The sequence below is a fragment of the Podarcis erhardii genome, assembly GCF_964252035.2.
Source record: "Podarcis erhardii genome assembly, chromosome: 4".
Classification (NCBI taxonomy): Eukaryota; Metazoa; Chordata; class Lepidosauria; order Squamata; family Lacertidae; genus Podarcis; species Podarcis erhardii.
The window spans coordinates 49,292,292-49,313,794 of record NC_138508.1 but is presented as its reverse complement, the minus strand read 5'-3'; the positions used below and the strand labels follow the sequence as shown (position 1 = coordinate 49,313,794).

General features: G+C 41.7%; 1 protein-coding gene across 2 annotated transcripts in view; it reads right to left on the bottom strand.

Annotated features, from left to right (window-relative positions):
• Nucleotides 1-17,712, bottom strand: part of CXADR (CXADR cell adhesion molecule) — a 34,907-nt gene extending 17,195 nt beyond the window's left edge. The window contains exons 1-4 of one of the 2 annotated variants that reach the window (XM_081858536.1): nucleotides 17,397-17,712; nucleotides 3,687-3,847; nucleotides 3,136-3,334; nucleotides 1,833-1,985 (exon numbers count right to left, since the gene is read on the bottom strand). In XM_081858536.1, the coding sequence (XP_081714662.1) occupies nucleotides 1,833-1,985; nucleotides 3,136-3,334; nucleotides 3,687-3,847; nucleotides 17,397-17,451 (568 nt within the window). In that variant the 5' untranslated portion in view covers nucleotides 17,452-17,712. The remainder of the gene's footprint in view (nucleotides 1-1,832; nucleotides 1,986-3,135; nucleotides 3,335-3,686; nucleotides 3,848-17,396) is intronic. The other variant, XM_081858537.1, reaches the window with a different exon arrangement.
• Between the last annotated feature and the right edge of the window lie 3,791 nt (nucleotides 17,713-21,503).

The following is a 21,503-nucleotide window of genomic DNA, read 5'->3' as shown; positions in this document are numbered from 1 at the left end:
TATTTACTCACCCATTTAATCTAGGTTGATCTAGAGATTTGGGTTTTTCTACCTTGCCTGGATAAGCTTCATAGTATTACAAGAGGATACCATTTTCTTCCAAGCTTTTTTATAATTCACATTATTAGTATTATCCAAAGAAAATTTCTATTAAAATTAATTAACTGACTGCTGAGAACAGCCTGCTTTTATAGTTTTATAAATAGAAAAAATAAACTAACAAAATGTTTAATGAACTGGGACACTGTTTCCCAACCTTAGGGCCAGGAGCCCCCAAGGGATCCATGGGTAACGCTCCTCCAAGTCTGCAGTTGGATAATTTCCTATGCTGCTGTACCTCTTTGCAGCAGCATTCCCAGGAGTGCCATGTTATCCCTGAGGAGACTGTGACCGCTGGAAATTGTGGGAACATGGTTCAACAGCATTGGTCTATGCCTTCTCTACTTTCCTTTGTTGCTGTGAGGTGTACTTGGGAAAACCTGGTGGCAAGTTGCAAGAACATAGCAGAGGCATGTTGCATTTGGCGTTTTCGGGCCTTTTATGATGCACAACACTTAGGGCTTATTGTAGAAGGTGAAATACACAGTTGTAGAGGACTGTAGACCCTCAATTTAATTTTAGTGATCTCCATGCTGTGGACTTTCTGCCTACTAATTATTGGCTGCATTTGAGTTCCTCAGTTACGGAAGCAGTGGAGATTACTTTTGGTGCTTTATTAAAGAATAAAATTTGTGGATTTGGGGGAGTTTTCTGTCTTAGAGATCATTTGGGCATCAGACCTTTTAGGGTTGCCTGTTGTTCTGAGCAGCATTTACTGCTCATGCCTGCCACCTTATTAAAAAAACAAAACAAACAAAACTATAAATGAAATAGAATCAAATTAACTGCATATATAAGTAGATTTATTTACAGTGATTAGGAAACTTACCGAAGAATACAAGAGAGTCATGATTCTATAAATTGCCATATATATCATTGGTGGCAATTAAAGTTTTCTTTATAATTCTTTTGGGTATTACTCAGAAATAAATATTTGGTTCAATTTGATTGATTAGTTATGTTGTTGGTCACTGGGTGTGCTGGGAAATAAATAATTTTATCTTGTGTCTTTCATACCTTTTTGAATGTATTCATTGGGTTCATCAAGGGGCATATTGGAGAAATAAATGAATTTATAGATAAACAGATATGCAATACCTTTTGGAATTAATTGCTTAGGTTTTGATTTGTGGGTACACCGAGGAAATAAATAAACGAATCCTTGCTGCTTTCTTTGATTTTGGCACATTTGCATTTTCTTTTAAAAATGCTACTGTGTTCATACTTTTTTTGCTCATTATTCATTATACAACTTAAAATTGCATAACCATTAATTTTTTGAGGTTAAAAAAGCATCCTCATAAAGGTTGGAAATCACTGCAGTAAAATGCATGATAGAAATCATTTTTGTGCCCTTCCACCATTCAGATTCTGTTCTTGGACTGAGTACATAAAGTTCGCAAACCGGGACACCACGTTTTGCAGAGTTCGTAAACTGAATCATTCATAAACAGGACTGTTCTTAAACCAAAGTACCACTGTATAACTCTTCTTTTCAGCAAGTTCCAGAGCTCACCAGGGGGCTTTTTTTTTTTTTTTTTACTACCTTCATGGCCCAAGGAAACATCTCTGGAAAATTCTTTTAAGAAACTCAGTAGAGCAGACTCAATTTTTAAAAAATCAACTCTTTAAAATTCAAAGCTCTGCTTGTAATTAGTTTAGCATTTGAAGTTAGAAGGGAACAGACACTCGTGTTCAAATATGAAAAAGACAGTAATAATATAGAAGCATACTCAGTGATGATCTGTCCGGAAGTCCTTCTTTACCCATCTTCCCCCAGTGGTAGCTTATAAGGGGAGTGCCTCCTTGGGATTTACATTTCAGAGTAACATCAGTTCCAATCTCCTGCGATCCTTCGACATAGCATTTGGTCTTTTGAGGTTTTTCTATTAAAAGAATATTATTGTACTATGAATGTAAACTTAGAACTATGTACTCATTAAATGGTATATGTAGCCGCAACATAAACTATACATACATCACAGACATTTTATACACATATTTTATTTTCTTTCAAATATCAGTAGTTTGCCAACAAATTGTTACTACAATTTCAAAAAGATTAAGCTACTTCTTCCATGAGACCAACTACAGAGCCATTTCTTAGCATATCACACCACATATTTGTCCCACCCACCAGTTTGTACTATGTCTTGCTTCAAAATGTAACAAACTTATGGTCATGGTGCCCTTTAATCTGAAATATGGCATGCAAAATGCTTTATTTCCTGGCCCAGCTAATGCAAGATAATAAGGGAGCTGATTTAAATACTGTCCATCTAACAACTCTTTACCGTGCTTAGACTGTGGCCTTTTAAACTGTGTGGGAGGGGTGGTGGTATTGTTCTGTTTGTGTTTTAATACTATAAACTGCCCTATGATCCTCAGATGAAGGATGATATATAAATTATATGAATTAAAATAAATACTAGCCAATCTTCAACTATTCATCCAATACTTACAGCCACTTTATAAAATCAGATAAAAAGTAATATTAATTGTATGCATGCCCACCTAGGAGTTCGAAAGCACATCAAAGTGCAAATAGATAAATAGGTACCGCTCCGGCGGGAAAGTAAACAGTGTTTCCGTGTGCTGCTCTGGTTCACCAGAAGCAGCTTAGTCATGCTGGCCACATGACCCGGAAGCTGTACGCCAGCTCCCTCAGCCAATAAAGCGAGATGATCGTCGCAACTCCAGAGTCGGCCACGACTGGACCTAATGGTCAGGGGTCCCTTTACCTTTAATAACTCACTAAAGCAGGGCAACCTGCAGCTCAGAATTTTGGAAGCCCTCTGCAAGCAAAGAGTTATCTATTCCCCCTATTCCGCAGACTGCTGAAAAGGGATGAGAGCGGGGCGGACGGGGGACACACCTACTTTTGGCCCCATTTCCACATGCTGCTGATGCAGCCTTGCCCCCTGCCAACATGCAGCAAACACGTATCTCCAAGCAAATACAGCTCTCAACAGAAAAGAGTGTCACGAGCCTGCACTATGTACAGTTTATGCAATTGCAAAACTAGAAATATCTTACCAAGTACAATCAGCTGAACTCTGTGGGTCTGCATATCAGGAGCCTTCTTCACTTTACACTGGTACGTGCCACTATCAGCCGGCTGTAAGTTCAGGATATCAATACTCGCATCTCCATCAGCTGGGTTCTGATTAACAAACTGTACCCGCCCAGCCATATGATACTTGTCATAAACCGTGTCCTGACTGTACATAATTACCTGAAAGGAAAAAGAGACAGATGACTCTATCCTGTGTATGAGTTATCACAGAGTTGGAAGGGACCACTAGAGTCATCTAGTCCAACCCCCTATGATGCAGGAGTGTTTCGCCTAACATGGGGCTCAAACCTATAACCCTGAGATTAAGAGTCTCATGCTCCACAGTTATGTATGTTCTATCCAATATGATTTCTATTTTTCCCAGTAGTAAATAAATATGTCCTGGAACTATTTCTGGAAGGACATTAGGTTAAACATTTGAATTCTTAGTCTCACCTTTGGGCTCACCTACGTTCAAAATGGAAGGGAAACATATGGAAGACCTAGGAGTTTAATAAAGGTTTTCACTTACTGGTTGCTCCTTTTTTGGCTCCAAGACAACCCATTCAATGTCAAGTAGTCCTTCATCTCCTGCTGCAAGAGTATACTGGCAGAGCAAAGTAATCTTCTCTCCTAGAGCCTTTGTTACCATCGTCTGTTCAGTTGATGTTATTGTTACGCCCTCAGTGAGATCTAGAAGCAAACCAAAATTTTAACGCCTTAGAAGTTAAAAAAGTATGAAAACACATTGTATGCACAACTTTGAAAATAGGAATACTGTAGCTTCTCTTTTAGACATCTCAATAAACCACGTGACTTGGAACCAACTATTGCAAACCTCTTGCATTTCTATGTATTGCAAGGTACAAAGGAAACACTGATTACATTAGCTGTTTGCCCTTAGTGACGAAAACATTACTCATATCTTTTGAAGAATTTTTTATGTTAAATAGATGTTGCATGTCTTTTTCACTACTCTGCTATACTTAAAGGCCAGTGCAATGCTATGCAGGCTAAAGCAAGTAGGACTGAATTCTACAACCACGGTACCTGCGTAACGATGATGTAACAATATACTATCTACCTCCTTTTATCACAGCAAAAGTAGTTTCCATTTTACAATAATGGTTTACAGTCTAAGAGACACGCTATAAAATTAAGGGACGAGGAAGGCAAAGTTGAGCACTTTCATTGCAATAACTTCATGGAGTCATTCTGAGCAGCCATAAATCTCTCTCTGTTAAGTTGTGGGTGAACATATCAGACGACACAGCGATTCTTCAAATAGCTCTTGTTTATTCACAGGCCAGAAAAGAACTGAACTGAAGGGTTCAGCCAGCCTGCTTATATAGAGCTCCACTAGAACGCAACAGTAACCATTTTCTGTAACTACCAAATCACTGAATGTCACTTTCAATCTCTTATTTGCATATGTGGACCTGAGTGAAAACTATCTACAGTATCCCCCTGCTGGCCCAGGGTGAGAACTTCAGTACATAACACTCTCTCTGTGTTATTACTGAACTACCCCCTCTCCCACGAAAATGGGGGGGGGGCGGGCGCGTAAGTTGGTAATGTCAAACGTTGAGACTCCCATGTGTCCAAATTCAGACAATAATCTAGTATTGACATATTGGCCCAATTCACATGGTAAACCAGTTATGTGGCCATGCTTTATGCACTGCTATTTGCACTTCAATTCCTCCCCTGCTGGAAATGAAACAAGCCACAGTCTGGCTTGTCATCATGTGCGAACACGGACTTACCATTAGTTTCTCCCCCCAAAACAAACCTAGCTTAGAAAAAAAACCACAAGCTCATGTTTTCATTCATGAAAAGGCGAGATTCTGGCTTGTTTCTTTTACAGCACAGCAGGAGCAGGGGAGGAGTGAAGTGTGGACTTTTGGACAGTGGTACATGCAGCTTCTTCACATTAAACCATCGTTTCTTTTAACTATGGCTTGATGTAACACGAGAAACAGGCCACTGTTTGATAAACAATTCACTAGAATCAGGAAACGTTTACTTCATTCCTCCTATTTTTCACAAAAGTTATATAATTTTAAGTGTAGGACTATCAACATATGACTGCTATTTCTCAGTGAATTCATATGACATTTCTCACATCGTTCTTCAAAAGAGAACACAGTAAATCTACAGCCATATCATGAAGTTCAATTTTCAGACAAAGACAGCTTAATTTTAAACAACTGTGTAGTTTAGCATTTTCATAAAATCCCAAATGAGTTTTCAGATCTAATGCTTTTGGCAGCCTTTTCTGCTTCATCTCCTCCTGGAACATCAGCATAATCCTCAGTTGCATGCTATACTCAGAAGGACAATAAATTTCTGACACACACGTTTAGGCAAGCAAATGATTACAACATCTGCATAATGGCCAAAGAACTTTTTCAGAGATAGTTAAGTAAAGACCAAGAGAAATGTTTGTACAAATTTGGGGATTCTAAATAAGAATATACGTTCTCAACTCTAAAAAAAAAGTGAAAAGTAGTTTTCAAAATTATTCCATATAAATGGTGAGGTGTGTTCTGCAATGCTTAAAAAAGAAACAAACTTGTTCCTATACTGTTTTTTGCTACCAATTAGATTTTTATGACAGATTTATACTGTTTTTACATTAGCATCCAAGTAACAAAGGATAAGTCACGCAAGATTTTTGTTTGTCCAATACTGTTTTCTACAAAGGTATGACAAGATAGGAAATAAAACATAAACACAGATATATTGCCAGAAATATCTGGGATAAAAGCCCTTTTAGATATATGTATATAGAAATCTTATTCCCCTCCCCTCAAATTTATCCAACATTCCAACATGAAATTCTTCCATAATGTTTTGATGGTACCGTGGTGCTCTTCTCATTCTCTCGGACAGCTCACATGAGCTTTCACATGTATGAAAGTGTGGGTTTTCTGTAGACAGAATGTGTTACTTGGACATGAAATGTAATCTTGAAGTTCTAAAGCTCCCTCCTGCAATGTTAGAGCTGAACAGGATGCACATCTTAGAAAGATGCAAGCCCAAACACCAAATCCATTTTCTTGGTTTTGTGCCAGAGCTGTGGTTCAACTTGTGCTTATAATGCAACGATCAATACGCCCGGTGCTGCAGAAGCACTAGAGTCACAATGAAGAATTCACCAGGCTCTGTTTTCAGTCTACATGATTTACAGAAGTGTCATATGAACACCAGTGTAGGGCAATTTTCAAGGTAAGTGATGCATTGACTTTCCCTATAGACTTCATCTTCCTAGTGTTGCAGCAATAGAACTGCTGGCACAATTCCAAAGCTAAGCAGGGTCCTGTATGTTTTCAACTTGGATGGAGAACCACATGTTAAGATTCCTGCACTGCAGGGGGTTGGACTATGTGACTCTTGGGGTCCCTTCTAACTCTAATAGCTATATAGGAAACAGCCTTTACCAACCTAGTGCCCTCCAGAAGTTTTGAACTACAACTCTCACTACCCCAGTCAGAGCAGTTATGTTGGCTAGGGCTGATGGGATTGTAGTCCAAAACAACTGGAGGGCACCACACTGGGCTAGATATACGAGCAGACCAGGTAGACATGAAAAAGCATACCAGCACAAGAGCTTTCACACTAGCTTCCTTCATGTAAAATTAGGGTACTACTTAATTACTAAAAAGCAAAATATTCAGAGAACCACATTCTAATACAGGCAACAGCCAATCTGTGTGGAGGTTGCATTCCAGGCCAATGCGTGCAACAACGGAGCACACATAAGACCACCCCACCTCCTTTTCCAGTTCGCCGTGATGTACACATGCACAGACGTGCATCAGACAGTTGTTGCCTGTAATTAACTCAAGCTCATAGTCTACACTACAAATGTCTATTTCTTAAGCTAGCATGGACAGAACCAAACTGTGTTGTTTTCAGCATCTTCATAGATCTTCAAAGTCAAGATAGCAATAAATAAATCAAACACATAATTAAAACTGAAATTTTGGGAGGAATCCAACATTGGAAGAGAAGAATTACTTATGCAAGAAGACTTCACCTTCTGCAACCCAATGGGGATCTCCAAAATCTGCTTCGGAGAGCCCACACTTACCCCAGCAACCTTCCAATGCAGACACTGAAAACCTGCTACTGGGCAAAGGCAAGGAAAGTCAAATCCTACTACATGAGCTGTTGTCTATTTTACTTGGAAAACATACATTGTTTGATAGGAGATTGTTACCAGGGACTATACATTGTTTGACACAGTCCTTACCAGTACAGTCCTCACAGTAAATTATGTCATAGCAAATACTTTTTAACAAGTTACTTCACAGAACAGCTTTAATGTTTTCTGCAGTTGAACAGATATACTCCTGGTTCTCATAAAAAAAATAAAACTATAAATATATAAATAAAAATATATCTCCATTATTAAAAACTTGTGTGTTCACAGCATTTTCTGAACAAATACAGAATCTAATTTAATTAAAAGTTAACCAAACATTTCTCCTAGCAACAAACAGTTGATGGCATTTCTCTACTGAGACACATTTATCAAATTCAGAAAACATTTGTTTTCTTTCAGCTGCAGTAAGAGAGCACCAGCCAGTCAGTCCTGTGGTCAAAAGAATTATCAACAGAATGAGGGAGCCTATGGCATCAGCGTTATTTGTTATCTCACCAGTTGCTGACATGTGCAGCAATGCATGTTTGCCAACTTGACTGTTCGATGCAACACTCTGGCCCCTGTGCACTGACTTCACATTCTCTTGTGGTTCTAAGATTTAGTTTGTGCTGCAGTGCATGAAATTCAACATCATATTTGTAACACAACATGTTGACTTGAGAACAGTGTGACTGGTGCTTTGCTGCCCCGGCCATTTTTTGTCCTGCCCCTAGAATGTCACGGCCTTTCCTGAGTTTTGGAGTGTAGGGCTCGGCAATATAGCAATATATCGTCCAAAACTGATTTGAAGTCCCTGTCTTGATGCTGACAAGTCTTGCATCAAGGCGGAGGAGTTCATTGCTTAAAATGGTACTTTGCTGGTACTCTTGAGATGCATTTGAAATAGTACATTGCTGTGCCTCTATTGGAGAGGAAAAGTCTGTCTTATCTCCCATTAGGACACTTACAAATTGGAGTAATTATGGGTTGTCCAGAAAGAATGGAGGACTCTGATATTCACAAGGTTTCTCTGGATTGTGGGAAAAGTAATGTCTTTCATGCACCCTACTGCAAGGCATGCAGTTCGCAGCACAACCTAAGTCAAAGTTTTTAATAAAATTTCTCACCAAAGACTCTTGAATAACTAACAAAAAGAAGTGCTACTTTACACTGTGCACAGTACAACTATGGAATTCACTCCTACAAGATGAGGTGGTGGCCACCAACTAAAAGAGAATTAGACATAATCATGGAGGTTTGGGTGATCTGTGGCTACTAATCATGACTTCAAGGATAAGCAGTTGCTAGGAATCATGAGTGCTATTGTGCTCATTTTCTGGCTTGTGAACAGACACAATGAGAACAGGCAGCTAGACTAGAAGGACTTTGGTCTGATCTAGCAGACCATTTGTTGCACTATGTGGAGCTGCCCTTGAAATGATTGCAGCTAGTGCATAAGGAAGGCAGCTGCTGGAGGTCTAATAGGCCTAACAACTTGGGACCGTGGAATGACAGTGCTGGGAGACCTGCACTGTCTGCCTTTTCTTATGGAGCCCTATTAAAAGTGATGGTTTTGACATATAAAAAAGCCCTGAACAGCTTAGGACCAAATTACCTGAGTGAATGTGTTTCCCATACTGTACTGCTGGTGCTTTGAGAGTCATTTGGAGGAACCCCCTTTTTCTGTAATCTGCAGGTCTAGGAGTTGACAGGGGCTTTCTCAGAAACGACAACTTTATTACAGAACATCCTCCATCCTGGGGCTTTGACTGCCACTGATAACATCTGACTGTAGGCACCAGCTGAAAACCTCCTTTCACTAAGCTTTTAAAGGTATTTTTGAAGATACTGGCCAGCACTGTAGAATGGATAAATCGAGTGGGTTCCCCCCCCCCCAAAAAATATGAAATTGATACTTTACATACATTATGAAGTAACCTGGGATGGATGATTAGATATAATATACTTCTGTGTGACCATGCTTTTATTTCCATCCCTTCTTGGCTGGAAAAGTAAATATAGTAGCCAAACAGAATCCAGGCAACAATTGTGCCACTTGGGAGAGACTGAAGATGTTTCTAAGGCAACTCTCTTAACAGCAGTTCCCAAGGACATATGACACCTCTATGAGGAGGAGGATTGTATTGCAGTTATGTTAAATATAGGTGCAGCTCCCAAAGAGAGTCTCTGTATTTGTTAAGCAACCTGACAGGTAAAGAGAAGATTTTTTTTTTAGTTTAGCTGCAAATGTAAACTTCTGCAGATGAGCAAAACTTGCCTTGACAGCGTAGTTCTTGAAATCCTAGGTACTCACACTTTTCAGCAGAATAGTGAAAAACAAAGGCCCAATTGTGGAAGTACTTGGAATAGGATAATAATAATCATTATCGTCCTTATTATTAATGCTAAGAGACAGCTTTCCCAAGCAGCCCCTTTTTGTGGTTGCTGGTTTGAGTTTCTTTTGGTCTCAGATTGCGGGTTTGTTATTTTTACCTTTGTTTTGGGGCCAGCCAAGAGCAGCCAGGTGAGAGGGAAGGAGGAAGGGACTCAGAGAGATGGGAAGGAGTATACAGAGTGGCATCCGCATGAAAGGGGGGCACCCCCACTCTAGAATTAAGTGGGCAAGCCAAACCTGCAGCAGAGGTTGGGAAGTTCTCCTCCTAGTATCCTTTCTGCAACGCACCAGGGAACAGTTCCAGACTGTGTGCTGCCATTGCCTCCTGTCCACACTCCCCTCCCTCATCAGCTGACCTGCCTTCTCCCAATTCTCTGACAGCCGTGGGGGGGGGGGCTTTGCTTCTGTGGTACTGCACGAACAAGCTGGCTCGCAGTAGCTGAAGACTCTGCATGTCGCTACCGTGCAAGCCAACTGCCCCATGTTGCAGTGCAAGCTGTAGCAGTTCCAATTTGGCAGTAACAGCCACTTTACTAGAGAGTCATGCAGGGCGACATTTCTCTCCTCCCACACCTTAAAAAAATAGATACCTAACAAAGCCCTATTATCATTAAGTAGAGAATGTTACACATGGAAAATTAGGACAAGGAAAGGGATGATGATGATAATGACCTAAAAAAAGTATTTTAGCTGCATGACCCTGCCCTTAGGAAGTATGCATGTATTCATTTATGGAATTCGTGGAGGCAGTAAGTGTGGAGATCAGTGGTGGCCAGCATAAGTCTTTGCTTCAATGTGAATTCTAACCATATGTGAAACTCTTTTGACGGCATCCACACTGTCAAGAGTTTTCTGGCACTGAGCATATCATTAGTCGAATCATGAGCATAGGACAAAATACTAGAGAAATGTTAGGCTGCCTCAATCGTATTTTATAGAAATCCATGCTACAATCCTTAAAACAATCCTACATAGGAAATGGTCTGCACTTAAGAGAGCTAACCGAGCATCACTTGATATTTGCTACCTTTTTGAAAGCAGAAAGGACATGGCAATGAGCCCAGCTTTGGCTGGGGAGGGCGGGATATAAATAAATTATCATCATCATCATCATCATCATCATTATTATAGGATTGGTCAATAGGTGATAGTAGTAGTAGTAGTAGTAGTAGTAGTAGTAATTATTTATACCCCACCCTTCTGGCTGGGTTTCCCCAGCAGCTCTGGATGGTTTCCAACAAAAGATTAAAAATATATTAAAACATCAATCATTAAAAGCTTCCCTAAACAGAGCTGCTTTCAGATGTCTTCTAAACATCAGATAGTTGTTTATTTCTTTGACTTCTGATGGGACGGTGTTCCACAGGGTGGGCACCACTACCGAGAAGGTGACTACTATACATACAAGCTTCTTGCACCCAGAAAAGAAGGGAGCTGCGGTATCAGTTAAATAAGGAGAAAATAGATCTACATCCGTGGATGTTTTAGTCAATTGTTGGTGAGACAGTGCTAACAAACTCTACTGCTGCTATTTCTGATCTAAAACTTCCTGTCAACTAAAGTTCCTAGTCTTCTTCCTGAGTAGTTTCTCCTCAGTAAATCTTCAATACCAGTAGTTCTCCAACTTTCTCCCCACCACCACCACTTGAAAATTGCTGAGGGTCTTTGGTGGACCACTTAATGATTTTTCTGGTTGTTGTAAACATTAATAATGCGCTGTGTTAGAAGCTGTTATGTACAGTGGAACCTTGGTTCTCGAACTTAATCCGTTCTATGAGTCCATTTGACTCCTGAAACCATTTGAAAACCAAGGTGCGGCTTCCGATTGGCTGCAGGAGCTTCTTGCACTCAAGTGGAAGCCGTGTCAGACACTCGGCTTCCAAAAATCATTAGAAAACCAGAACACTTACTTCCGGGTTTTGGGCGTTTGGGACCCAAAACGTACAAGTACAAAGGCATTCGAGAACCAAGGTACAACTGTATCCTAATTCCTCCTTTTATTTTGTATATATTGTATTTTATTGTATTACAATTTGAACTCAGTGTGCGGCTCGCAGGTTCTGTGTCAAAGTACTCTTGCAGCCCAACCCACTTGGCCTGAGAGGCTGGACTATCCTAGAGAATACTATTTTGTAGTCACACCGGCCAGCTCCTATATAGGGGTTGCCACAAACCTTTGCCACTACAGATTGGCTGCCCAGTGCCTGCCTAGAAAACACTACCTAGAAAGTGGTTAACAATGAGAGAGCAGAACTACATGGTAGCTAGTTAACATCCTACCCACATCTTTGGAAAACCAGTAAACATTTGTTGGGCTGGGCATTTGCAATGAGAATGGTAGGAAGCAGAAAGCTTATGCACCTCCTTCCATCTCCACACCACTGCAACTGCCAACCCTGTCACTGCTTTGATGTTACAAAAAACCACAGAATTAAGACCACCACATTTCCCTTTGTAATATATAATTACTTCCAGAGACCTCTAGAGACTATTACTGAGGGAAATGAAAGGAAGTTTCTAAAACATAGAACACTCAATTAATTTTTTGTTTTCTATTGCTAGAGAGAGAAGACAAACTCTAAAACAAAACCTTGCAGTCTTTTCATTATTTTAGACACATAAGGCTAGAACAAAATTCAAAAACTAATAAAATATTTAGCTATCAGATACTTAAGAAATGCTATGCCTGCCAGACAAGAACTGCAAAAATGGGAATTTTAGCATTCTTCCTTTATTAACAAATAATGGAATTAAAAATTAAGACACAAAGATTGGTGAACAGTTTGTGTACATCTTAATTTTTAAAAAATTATTATTGCTGAGAAATGTGTTTTTTCCGTCTGAAAACTGTGTGCACATTTTAGTTTGAATGTCTAGGATTAATCACATGGGATCAGATCTGATTTGCACTGCATTATCTGTACAGGCCCAAAGTTAAGACTGAAGGCCTGAGGACAGGGACTGTCTTGTTGGGTTTAACTAAATGATCTGTAAGCTGCTCGGGAAGTCTTAGCTTATGGGCAGGATAAAAATAATTAAAGTGAAGCCAACAATCATTCAATCCAACAATTCACAACTTTTTATATCCTTCCTTCCACAAAAAGAAAGTTCCTTGCCAATCACAACCACCTGTAACTGACAGGTGCTTTGGCAGCAAGTGAGCCGCATTGTAGTAGAAGTGGAATGCTTTGCACTTCCTGGGAGACACCCTTTCACCACCAATGGACTATCCTGTTCATTTCCACGCATTGAAATGCTCCAGGGACTCGACTAGTAAGAAGGATGCAAAACAAGAATCCGTGCAACATGTGGTCGAGCCATCAACTGTGGAAATCAAAAATCAAATGTGGTTAAGATACTGAGAGCCATTGCATTAAACAGATGTACCAAGGAAAATTACAAAGCCTGCTCTGACTTACTTTAACTGTTTATTAGGTGTTGCCAATTTAATTTCTTTCTAATATATAAGGTTCTGCACATTAACTCACCTGCTTGCTACTAGCAACCACCCTCCCACATCTGAAGAGCATCTCTATAAATGTGAACTGTGTGAAAAAAGCTTCAGGCAAAGCCCTACTTTACACCAAGTAACCCACACTGTGAAGAGGCCGTACGTGTACCAAGTATGTGGGGAGAAAGGCTTCTGTTACAAGGAAAAGCTTGCTGAACATGGAAGAACCCACACTGGAGTGAGGCCTTATAAATGCTCAGAACGAGGGCAGAACTTAAATTACAGCACCAGCCTTCAAGCACACTAGAGAACCCACGTAGGGGAGAGGCCATACGAATGCTCAGACTGTGGCAAGAGGTATACTTTTCATTCCAACCTTAGTGTGCATCAAAGAACCAACACTAAACAGAAGCCTTTTAAATGCTCAGAATGTGGACAGAGCTTCTATTGAAGAACAGCCTTAAAGTGTATTAGAGAAGACATACAAGGGAAAATCCACACAAGTGCTCAGACTGAGGTAGGGGGTATAGTTCTCAATCAAACCTTGTTAGACATCAACTCATCCACATCAAGGAGAGGCCTTATAAATGCTTGGAATGTGAGCAGGGCTTCCAGAGCAGCACACAGCTTATTGTACACCACAGAACCCATGAAGTGGAGAGGACATAAGAACGCTCAGACTGCGACAAGGGATTTACTTCTCCATTTGATCTTATTAAACATAAAAGAATGCACACTGAAGTAAGACCTTACAAATGCTCAGAATTTGGCCTTTTAAATGTGTTGCGTGAGGAGGGGTTATTGATTTGCTTTTGTTTTTATTATGTATTTTAATGTTGTGATCTGCCCTGTGATCTTCAGATGAAGGGCAGTGTACAAATTTAATAAATATCAATCAATCAATCAATCAATCCCTGCTTTTCCATTCATGAGACATTAACTACCCTGCCCTTTTCTCCCCATAAAAGTTTAATGAGCAAAAGCTGTGAGTTCTGTCCCACCTCTGGGTTTTGTAGTATGTAAAAAAACAGAAAACAAACTACTCCTTTCCCCTCCCCTTATATCCCCAGCTTTAGTTACTATAGGATTTTGCAGCTTTTCTTACTATAGGATTACCAACATTTCCTGTTCCACCACAGAGAATTGGGAGGAAGAAAAGGAGACATGGATTCACTCCCTTTCCCCATTAGAAATTTGCAGAACCTGGCAGTGCCAGAACCCATTTCTCCATTTGCAAAAGTCTAGCAGAAGAGCAAGCAAGCACTTGCTCTTCCTAAAGGTATCTGCAAATTCCAAATGTCTGTTACAGGGAGAGTTCTATGAAGATTACAAACAATAATTTAACTAGTAATCCAAGTCAAAATTTGCAAACCTTCAACTGTACAACCCTGTTTTCAATTCTGAAAATTCTTAATTACCAGCTAACAAACTATAAACTAGTGGTCAGTGTTATTATATGCCTTCATTGTTACATGAGGAATTATGATGATTTAGTTTCAGTGCAGCACTTGATGAGCAACCTAAGTTATCTGTGTATGGTATAATTCTGTGACAATTGGGAAAGAAATCCATTTCTGAACCATCTATTTTATAAGTACTGGTTTTCCGGATAAAATGAAAGCATTTGTTGACATCAGACCCAAGTTAAAATAAAAGTAAAGGTAAAGGTACCCCTGCCTGTACGGGCCAGTCGTGACCGACTCTAGGGTTGTGCGCTCATCTCACTCTAGAGGCCGGGAGCCAGCGCTGTCCGCAGACACTTCCGGGTCACGTGGCCAGCGTGACGAAGCTGCTCCAGCGAACCGGCACCAGAGCCGCACACGGAAACGCCGTTTACCTTCCCGCCAGTAAGCGGTCCCTATTTATCTACTTGCACCTGGGGGTGCTTTCGAACTGCTAGGTTGGCAGGCGCTGGGACTGAACAACGGGAGCGCACCCTGCCGCAGGGATTCGAACCACCGACCATGTGATCGGCAAGTCCTAGGCGCTGAGGTTTTACCCACAGCGCCACCTGCGTCCCTAAAGTTAAAATAGTATTGCCTTATAAATGAGATTTAATCAATCGTCACTTTTATTACCACACAGTAAAAACAGGTGTCTGATTCTAGGCTGCTATTTAAAACTTGAATCAGTTTTTTACTTCTATGTACTTTGAACAAAATATTATTTGATGACTGGACAGGATTTTTATCCCATGAGTAATGTTCCAAAGCATGTATGACATCAACAATAGCATAAAACATTTCAACAGGAAACAAAGGGCTGAAAAGTGTTGAAAAGCTTTTATTTTGCATAGCTTTTAACCCCACAGGTGTTGTATGCATTGAATTCTGATTGTTGCATGCAATTTAATAGCTAGGTTTTGAGAAGAGGAAATAATTACAAGCAATTTCTCAAAATGAAGAGAATTGTCCACTACAGTATTACATTACTAGTTCTATGAAGAAAACCTTCAAAAAGGCTTTTATATTTTCAAAGGTATCCAGATTGCAAACTTACATTTCTAATTTAGTTTGTGGTTATTGAAAAGTTAGCATACCAAAGATATTTACAACTTGGAGAACACACACAAAACTCCCACCATCCTATGCTCTAGCCTAAATACTTGGTGGGCAAAGCATTTTTCATGGAGCAGAACATCTACATAAATTCATTTCCAAAGATGCTCCATCAGTATCTCAAGTTCAATACAAGATGACACACTGGAAGAAAGCCACTTCATTTTTCTTATGGATATGACTTCCATTTAAAAACAAACCAACCATATGTGCACTAATATCTGTGCATTGTGCAACTGCCTCAAGACTGCCAGACTTCTTCATAGACACTCCAGCCAGTCGTGTTCCTCCTGCAGATTTCAGGAACTAAATCTTCTACATACAACAGTCGTAGCAAACCACTAAGAAATAGTCCTGCCCGTTTTGTGAATTGTGCCAAAGTAAAAAGACATGCATTCGCCATGCATTATGGATTTATTTCAGTACAGCCAGTAATACAGGTTTTCTTTCCTAGAGATACCAAGGGGAAAAAATCACTGTGATGAAGGCAGCCTTTAAGTTCACATGTTCAAGCCGCAAAACAGCCTCAGCCTTTAAGGGGGGGGGGAATAATGTACCTACTCTACATGCAGCTATTAATCCTATTTATTTCCAGTATTCAACTAGCTTCCCAATCTACAGTCACAGAGTCCAATTCTGAAAAGAGGCTAAAAATTAATCCTAAACTGAAGAGCACAATATTTTGCTTTTTTAAAAAGATCTTCGGTGTCTTTTTCTTTCTTTCCCAGAAACACAGGGGAAGAGAGTAGAAGAAAGGACCACGCTGCTGCCCAGATCACAGAGATTGCAAGGAGAGCTTTGCCCCTCCTCCCTCTCTCCCTTGAGCCCTCCTGGCAAAATCTTTTTTTCCCTTCCTTTTTTGCCTTGCACCTTCCAAGGCACAGCCAGTCTGCCGCGTTCGGATTGTGCGGATTGAGATGGCGGGGCTAGGATCTGGAAGAAGCCTTGCTTTTATTTGTTTTGTTAAGAGAAGAAGTCATCCCACGCAAAGAACACACACAAATTCCGGCTGGCAGCCGAGTCCCGAGGAGGGAGGGCTTCGCTATGGGGCGTGGGGAAGGGAAGGGCGGCGGACGGACGTTCAAGCACACACAACAAAGCCTTCGACCTCAGCCCGGGTGAATCACCAGAGACAGAGAGAGAGAGGAGCTCGGCCAGCCCAGGTTGAGGCCAGTCCGGTTTGAGCGCGCCCTCGCCGCCCCCCCCCCCCCAGCAACAAAGCCCACCCAAAAAAGGTTTAAAAAGAGAGAGAAGTTGCACACATCACATTTTAAAACACTAAAGCTACGTGGGAAGCCGCCAACAGGCGAAGTACTTCGCGCCAAGCAGAGGCGCTCCTTATCTCTCTTTTTCATCCATAGTTCCGAAAACATTTTTATTTCAGAAAGTGCGCGCGGGTATCTGTAGGCAATACTTTGGAGCAGCCCAAGCGCTGAGCGATTGAGGACCTCCAGCCATATTTCGCGAAAATCAGCCCCCGCACGCGCGCGCGCTGCCCACCGCGACTCCGACTCTTTGTTCCCCCACCTCCTCCCGCGGAGACCGGCAGAAGAAGCGCCCGGGAAGCGCGCGCGGAAGGTGGGGCGGGGGCCGCCACGCAGCGGGGCGCAGGGAAAAGAGGGTCGGGGGGGGAGGAAGCGGGGTCTCTTTCCCCTCAGGGCGCCGGCTCCGTCGCCTCCTTTCCTTACCTGCGCACAGAAACAGGAGACTCCACAGCAAGCGCGCCAGCAGCAGCGACTCCATGGCGGGGACAAGCCAGCCGGAGAAGCAGCAGAGGCGACTCCCGAGTAAATTCCCGGCGGACTCTCTTCGGCCCGACCCTCGCAAGCCCAGCAGGTGAAGCGGCCGTCACTTCCGCCTGGCCACGGCTCTGCCGCCGCCCGCTCCGCTGCGCTGGCACAAATGGGAGGCTGAGGCAGGCGCCGGACTCGCCGCGGAGGACGGGCTTCCCCGCCTGCGCGTCTGACTGGGCTGAGCTCACACCCACCTACCTTGCAGCCTCCCACCGAGCGAGCAATGCCCGCCGGGCGAGGCAGCGCCGCGCACCCCCCTGCGGTCACTTTCAGCGCGCCCGCTCCTCGCTCAACAATGGCTGCAAAAGCTGCGCGGCTGCTTCTTCACCTGGGAGTAAGCCCCGTTGAATTCAATGAGATCTACTTCTGAGCAGCCATGGCTAGGGTTGCTTGCTCCTTAGCACTTTAAAAAAGGAAAGAAAAGCCTCACACATAAACGGTGTCAGTTCCCCTGCCCCTTTTTGATATCTTGTTTGTGAGTGAAGTGGGGCCATTCCAATTTCCATTAAGGAGTGCGAGTTCGATTTATTTTCCGCAGAATCCCCATGTTTTGTTTTTTGCCCATGTGGCACTCATGTAGGTATGCTCTAACTAAGCTGCAGTTGCTACAGCAACACTCCCAACCAAACAGCACAAAGGCCCACACTCAACACCATTTTAACTATCTTTACATAAGGCACTGTAGCCCTGGGAGGTGCACAGGGGTTTTCAGCACCCTTAACAAGCTATAGTTCCCATGATTTTTTGGGAGGAGCCATAATTATTGAAGTGTCATAATAGTGCTTTAAAGGGATGGTGTGGATATGACTATAAATTAAGGAACAGGGGGCTTCTGAGCACATGTTGGCGTTTGAATTCAGCTCCAGAGATGACTGAAGATCATGGGGGGTTTTTGCACAAAATTCCACTCCCAATATATTTTGTGCCCCTAGGCAAAGAAAACAAAAAAGATATTCCACATATGGAACCCTGACATACTGATAGTTGACTCTTACCCCAGCACTGACTATGGACAACATCTCCACAGCACCTGAAGACAGCAGATTAGGGTAGGGTAGCTCTACCTTCCAACACTTTGCCCATGCTACCTGCCCCATTCAATCTGCTGCCTGAGGCAGTTGTCTCATTCTGCCTAATGGTAAGGCCAGCCTTGTTGGCTTTCTTCATTTCAGCAACCTTAGATGAAAAAAGTTGCATTGTTGCAACTGTAAAGCAATTGGGAGTCAGAAACCCTTCCCAACCTATAGCAGATTATTAGGGATCTACTAGCGGATGCCAAAATACCTTCTGCCCATCCCTGCCCTAAGGAACTGTTAGGCATTTCCTCACTGAACTTGTTTAGTGAAAAAAGATTCCAGGTCTAAGGGAGCAATCCAGATCTTCTGCTCCTACTGCTGGGGCTTTAAGAGAGCCACATGGCTACTGCTGCATCTACAGCTCTACCTCTCATAGTGGCCAGGAAGGAAAGAAGGGGCTGAATAATCAGTGCAGAGCTACTACTACAGCAAGTGGGCCCACAGAGCCAGTGGATCCCAAGCCAGCTCAGCATCTCCTTCTTTCCTCCAGAACACCTCATTTGGGGGGCTTCTGCTGCCTACCCTACCAACAGCACTCCTACCCACAGATAGGGTACCCACATTCTGCACTGGCTGAATGACACCTGCATCGCTCCACCAACAGGTCAGTTTAGCCAGCAGAACTGGGCGGAGGGACACGTCCACCCAATCCAACCCTTCTCCCCAGCCAGCATAAGAGGAGCTTCGATTTCTCTGTTAAACCCCGACACACTTGCACTTGTCAACCACTTCAGTGGATTTGGAGATCCAACCAACACTCGTGTTAAACAGTTGCACTAACAGTGCATTAGAAATGTTATCAAACTCATTGTCAGAACTCAAATGTTTAAAAACTAGAGCTGCTGATTTGTCTAAACAGTTCTAAACTCTGATCAGGACTTCAGGATTTTATACAGCATTGTGGTCTAAAATATACACCTTAGGCTGGAGTGTGTATTTACAAGCCTTTATTATTACTTACTTACTTACTTAAAGTCTTGGCTCTCTCCATAGAGCTCAGGATGTCATTTTCACCTGAATAGCAGTGCTGTGAGGCAGACAGATTGCACTTCAATGGCTTGTGTCAGGCTATGCTGTTATGGTTGTAACTTGTTTGTTTGTTTGTTTGTCTGTATAGTTCAGCATTATAACCTTCCCTGGGACCTGATAGTAAAGGGCAAGTAAGAAATGTAATAGGTAAAAGTATAAGGTTAAAGGCCAACATTAGCCACTACATTAACATTCAGTTAAAAGAAGGATGATAATGTGCATTGGAAAGAAGGATTAGGACTGGAATGTGTTTGCATGTGCCCAGTTATCTCCATTCTTAGAATAGACACTGAGCTTGGCAAATATAATTTTGCTGACAAGTAGACAGAGATAGCTGATGGTACATTGTTAACTAAACCTTGAACATTTGAAGTGTATTTGTGTTTTTAAAATGTTATGAGAAACAGTTTAATAGGAGTTTGCTTGAGAAGGATAGTTTATTAGGAGGAAGGATTGCATAGCTGTCAACGTTTCCCTTTTTTAAAGGGAAATTCCTTTATTCCGAATAGGATTCCTCGCAAGAAAAGGGGAAAGTTGACAGCTATGGGATTGTGTATTAACTGAATAGATTTCTTCATTCTGTCACACGGTGTCAAACCCTATTCTAATTGTGATATGTTTTGCATTCAGCTAAAAGCATTCAGCTAAAAAAGCCCCTCCGCTACAGCAACTCCTTAAATTCATGTTTGCGAACTCCCTAACTCTCCTATAACAATTTCATATTGTAGTTCAAGTGACATTATTTAACTATGCCTAAATCCACCCACAAAACTGAATACCTCAACCAATAATTTATTATGAAACAGTGTGCCATGGTTAATTGGAAGTGCTTTGGCTCGTTGTCAAGAGTCACCTGCAGCTACTCCTTTATAAACACCCTCACAGAATGCTCTTTGCTTGGGGTGGCCCAGTGTCTACATGGATTGATTTCTGGAGGCTGGTTGGGTCTACTTTATGGCAAAATGTTGAACTATATACAGTGTCTTTTTTAAAAAAAATCCTCACAGAATTTAAAAAGAAAAGCTATTGTGAGGAAATGGGAGTAAGGGAATAGCTAGGTACTTAAGGGCCCAGGCATGACACAAATTGGTATAAAATACCCATATATTAATTTATATGGATAGATGTCTCTGAGCAAATGAAAAAGACAGGTAGCTGGATTCTCACTAGTACAGTTGTATCTTGGTTTTTGAACAGCTTATTTCCTGAAGGTTTTGGCTCCCAAACGTCGCAAACCCAGAATTGACTGTTCTTGTTCGCAAACTATTTTTGGAAGCTGAACATCCAACAGGGCTTCCACGGCTTCTGACTGGCTTCCTGCAGCCAATCAGAAGCCGCAATTAGGTTTTTGAACATTTTGGAAGTCGAATGAACTTCCAGAATGGATTCCATTCAACTTCCAAGGTTCAACTGTACTGTGCTTCACAGGATGCTCAACTGCTCTGTAAGTAAACTATTTTAAAAATATGTTTTTAAAAAGGCACAGAGCGGACCAGGAAATGTGGGCTACGGTGCAAAAGACCTTGTGGGGCCATCCTCAATAAGGTCCCTGCATGGAAGAAATCCCATGAAGAGGAAAGATCTGAATTAAATTACACAGACACTAAAGGAGGATTTCCCCAATACAGAGTTCATGAATTGTAAATTACAGACAGCATGGTGAAAAAAGAGACACAATTGTTCAGGGAAAGTAAATAAAATAATAATATATAGTCTTAAGCTGCAAAAAATCAAGTGAACAGCAAGACACTTTGAAAAACTGAAGTGGTATCACAACTGATGAATTCCATATATTCGGATTTTCTTTCACAAGCATCATTTTGTATTTCTGCTGAAGGCATGGGACTTTGTCTAAAGCATGCAAGTGTCTCAGGAATGGGGTTTTAGTTAAACTGCA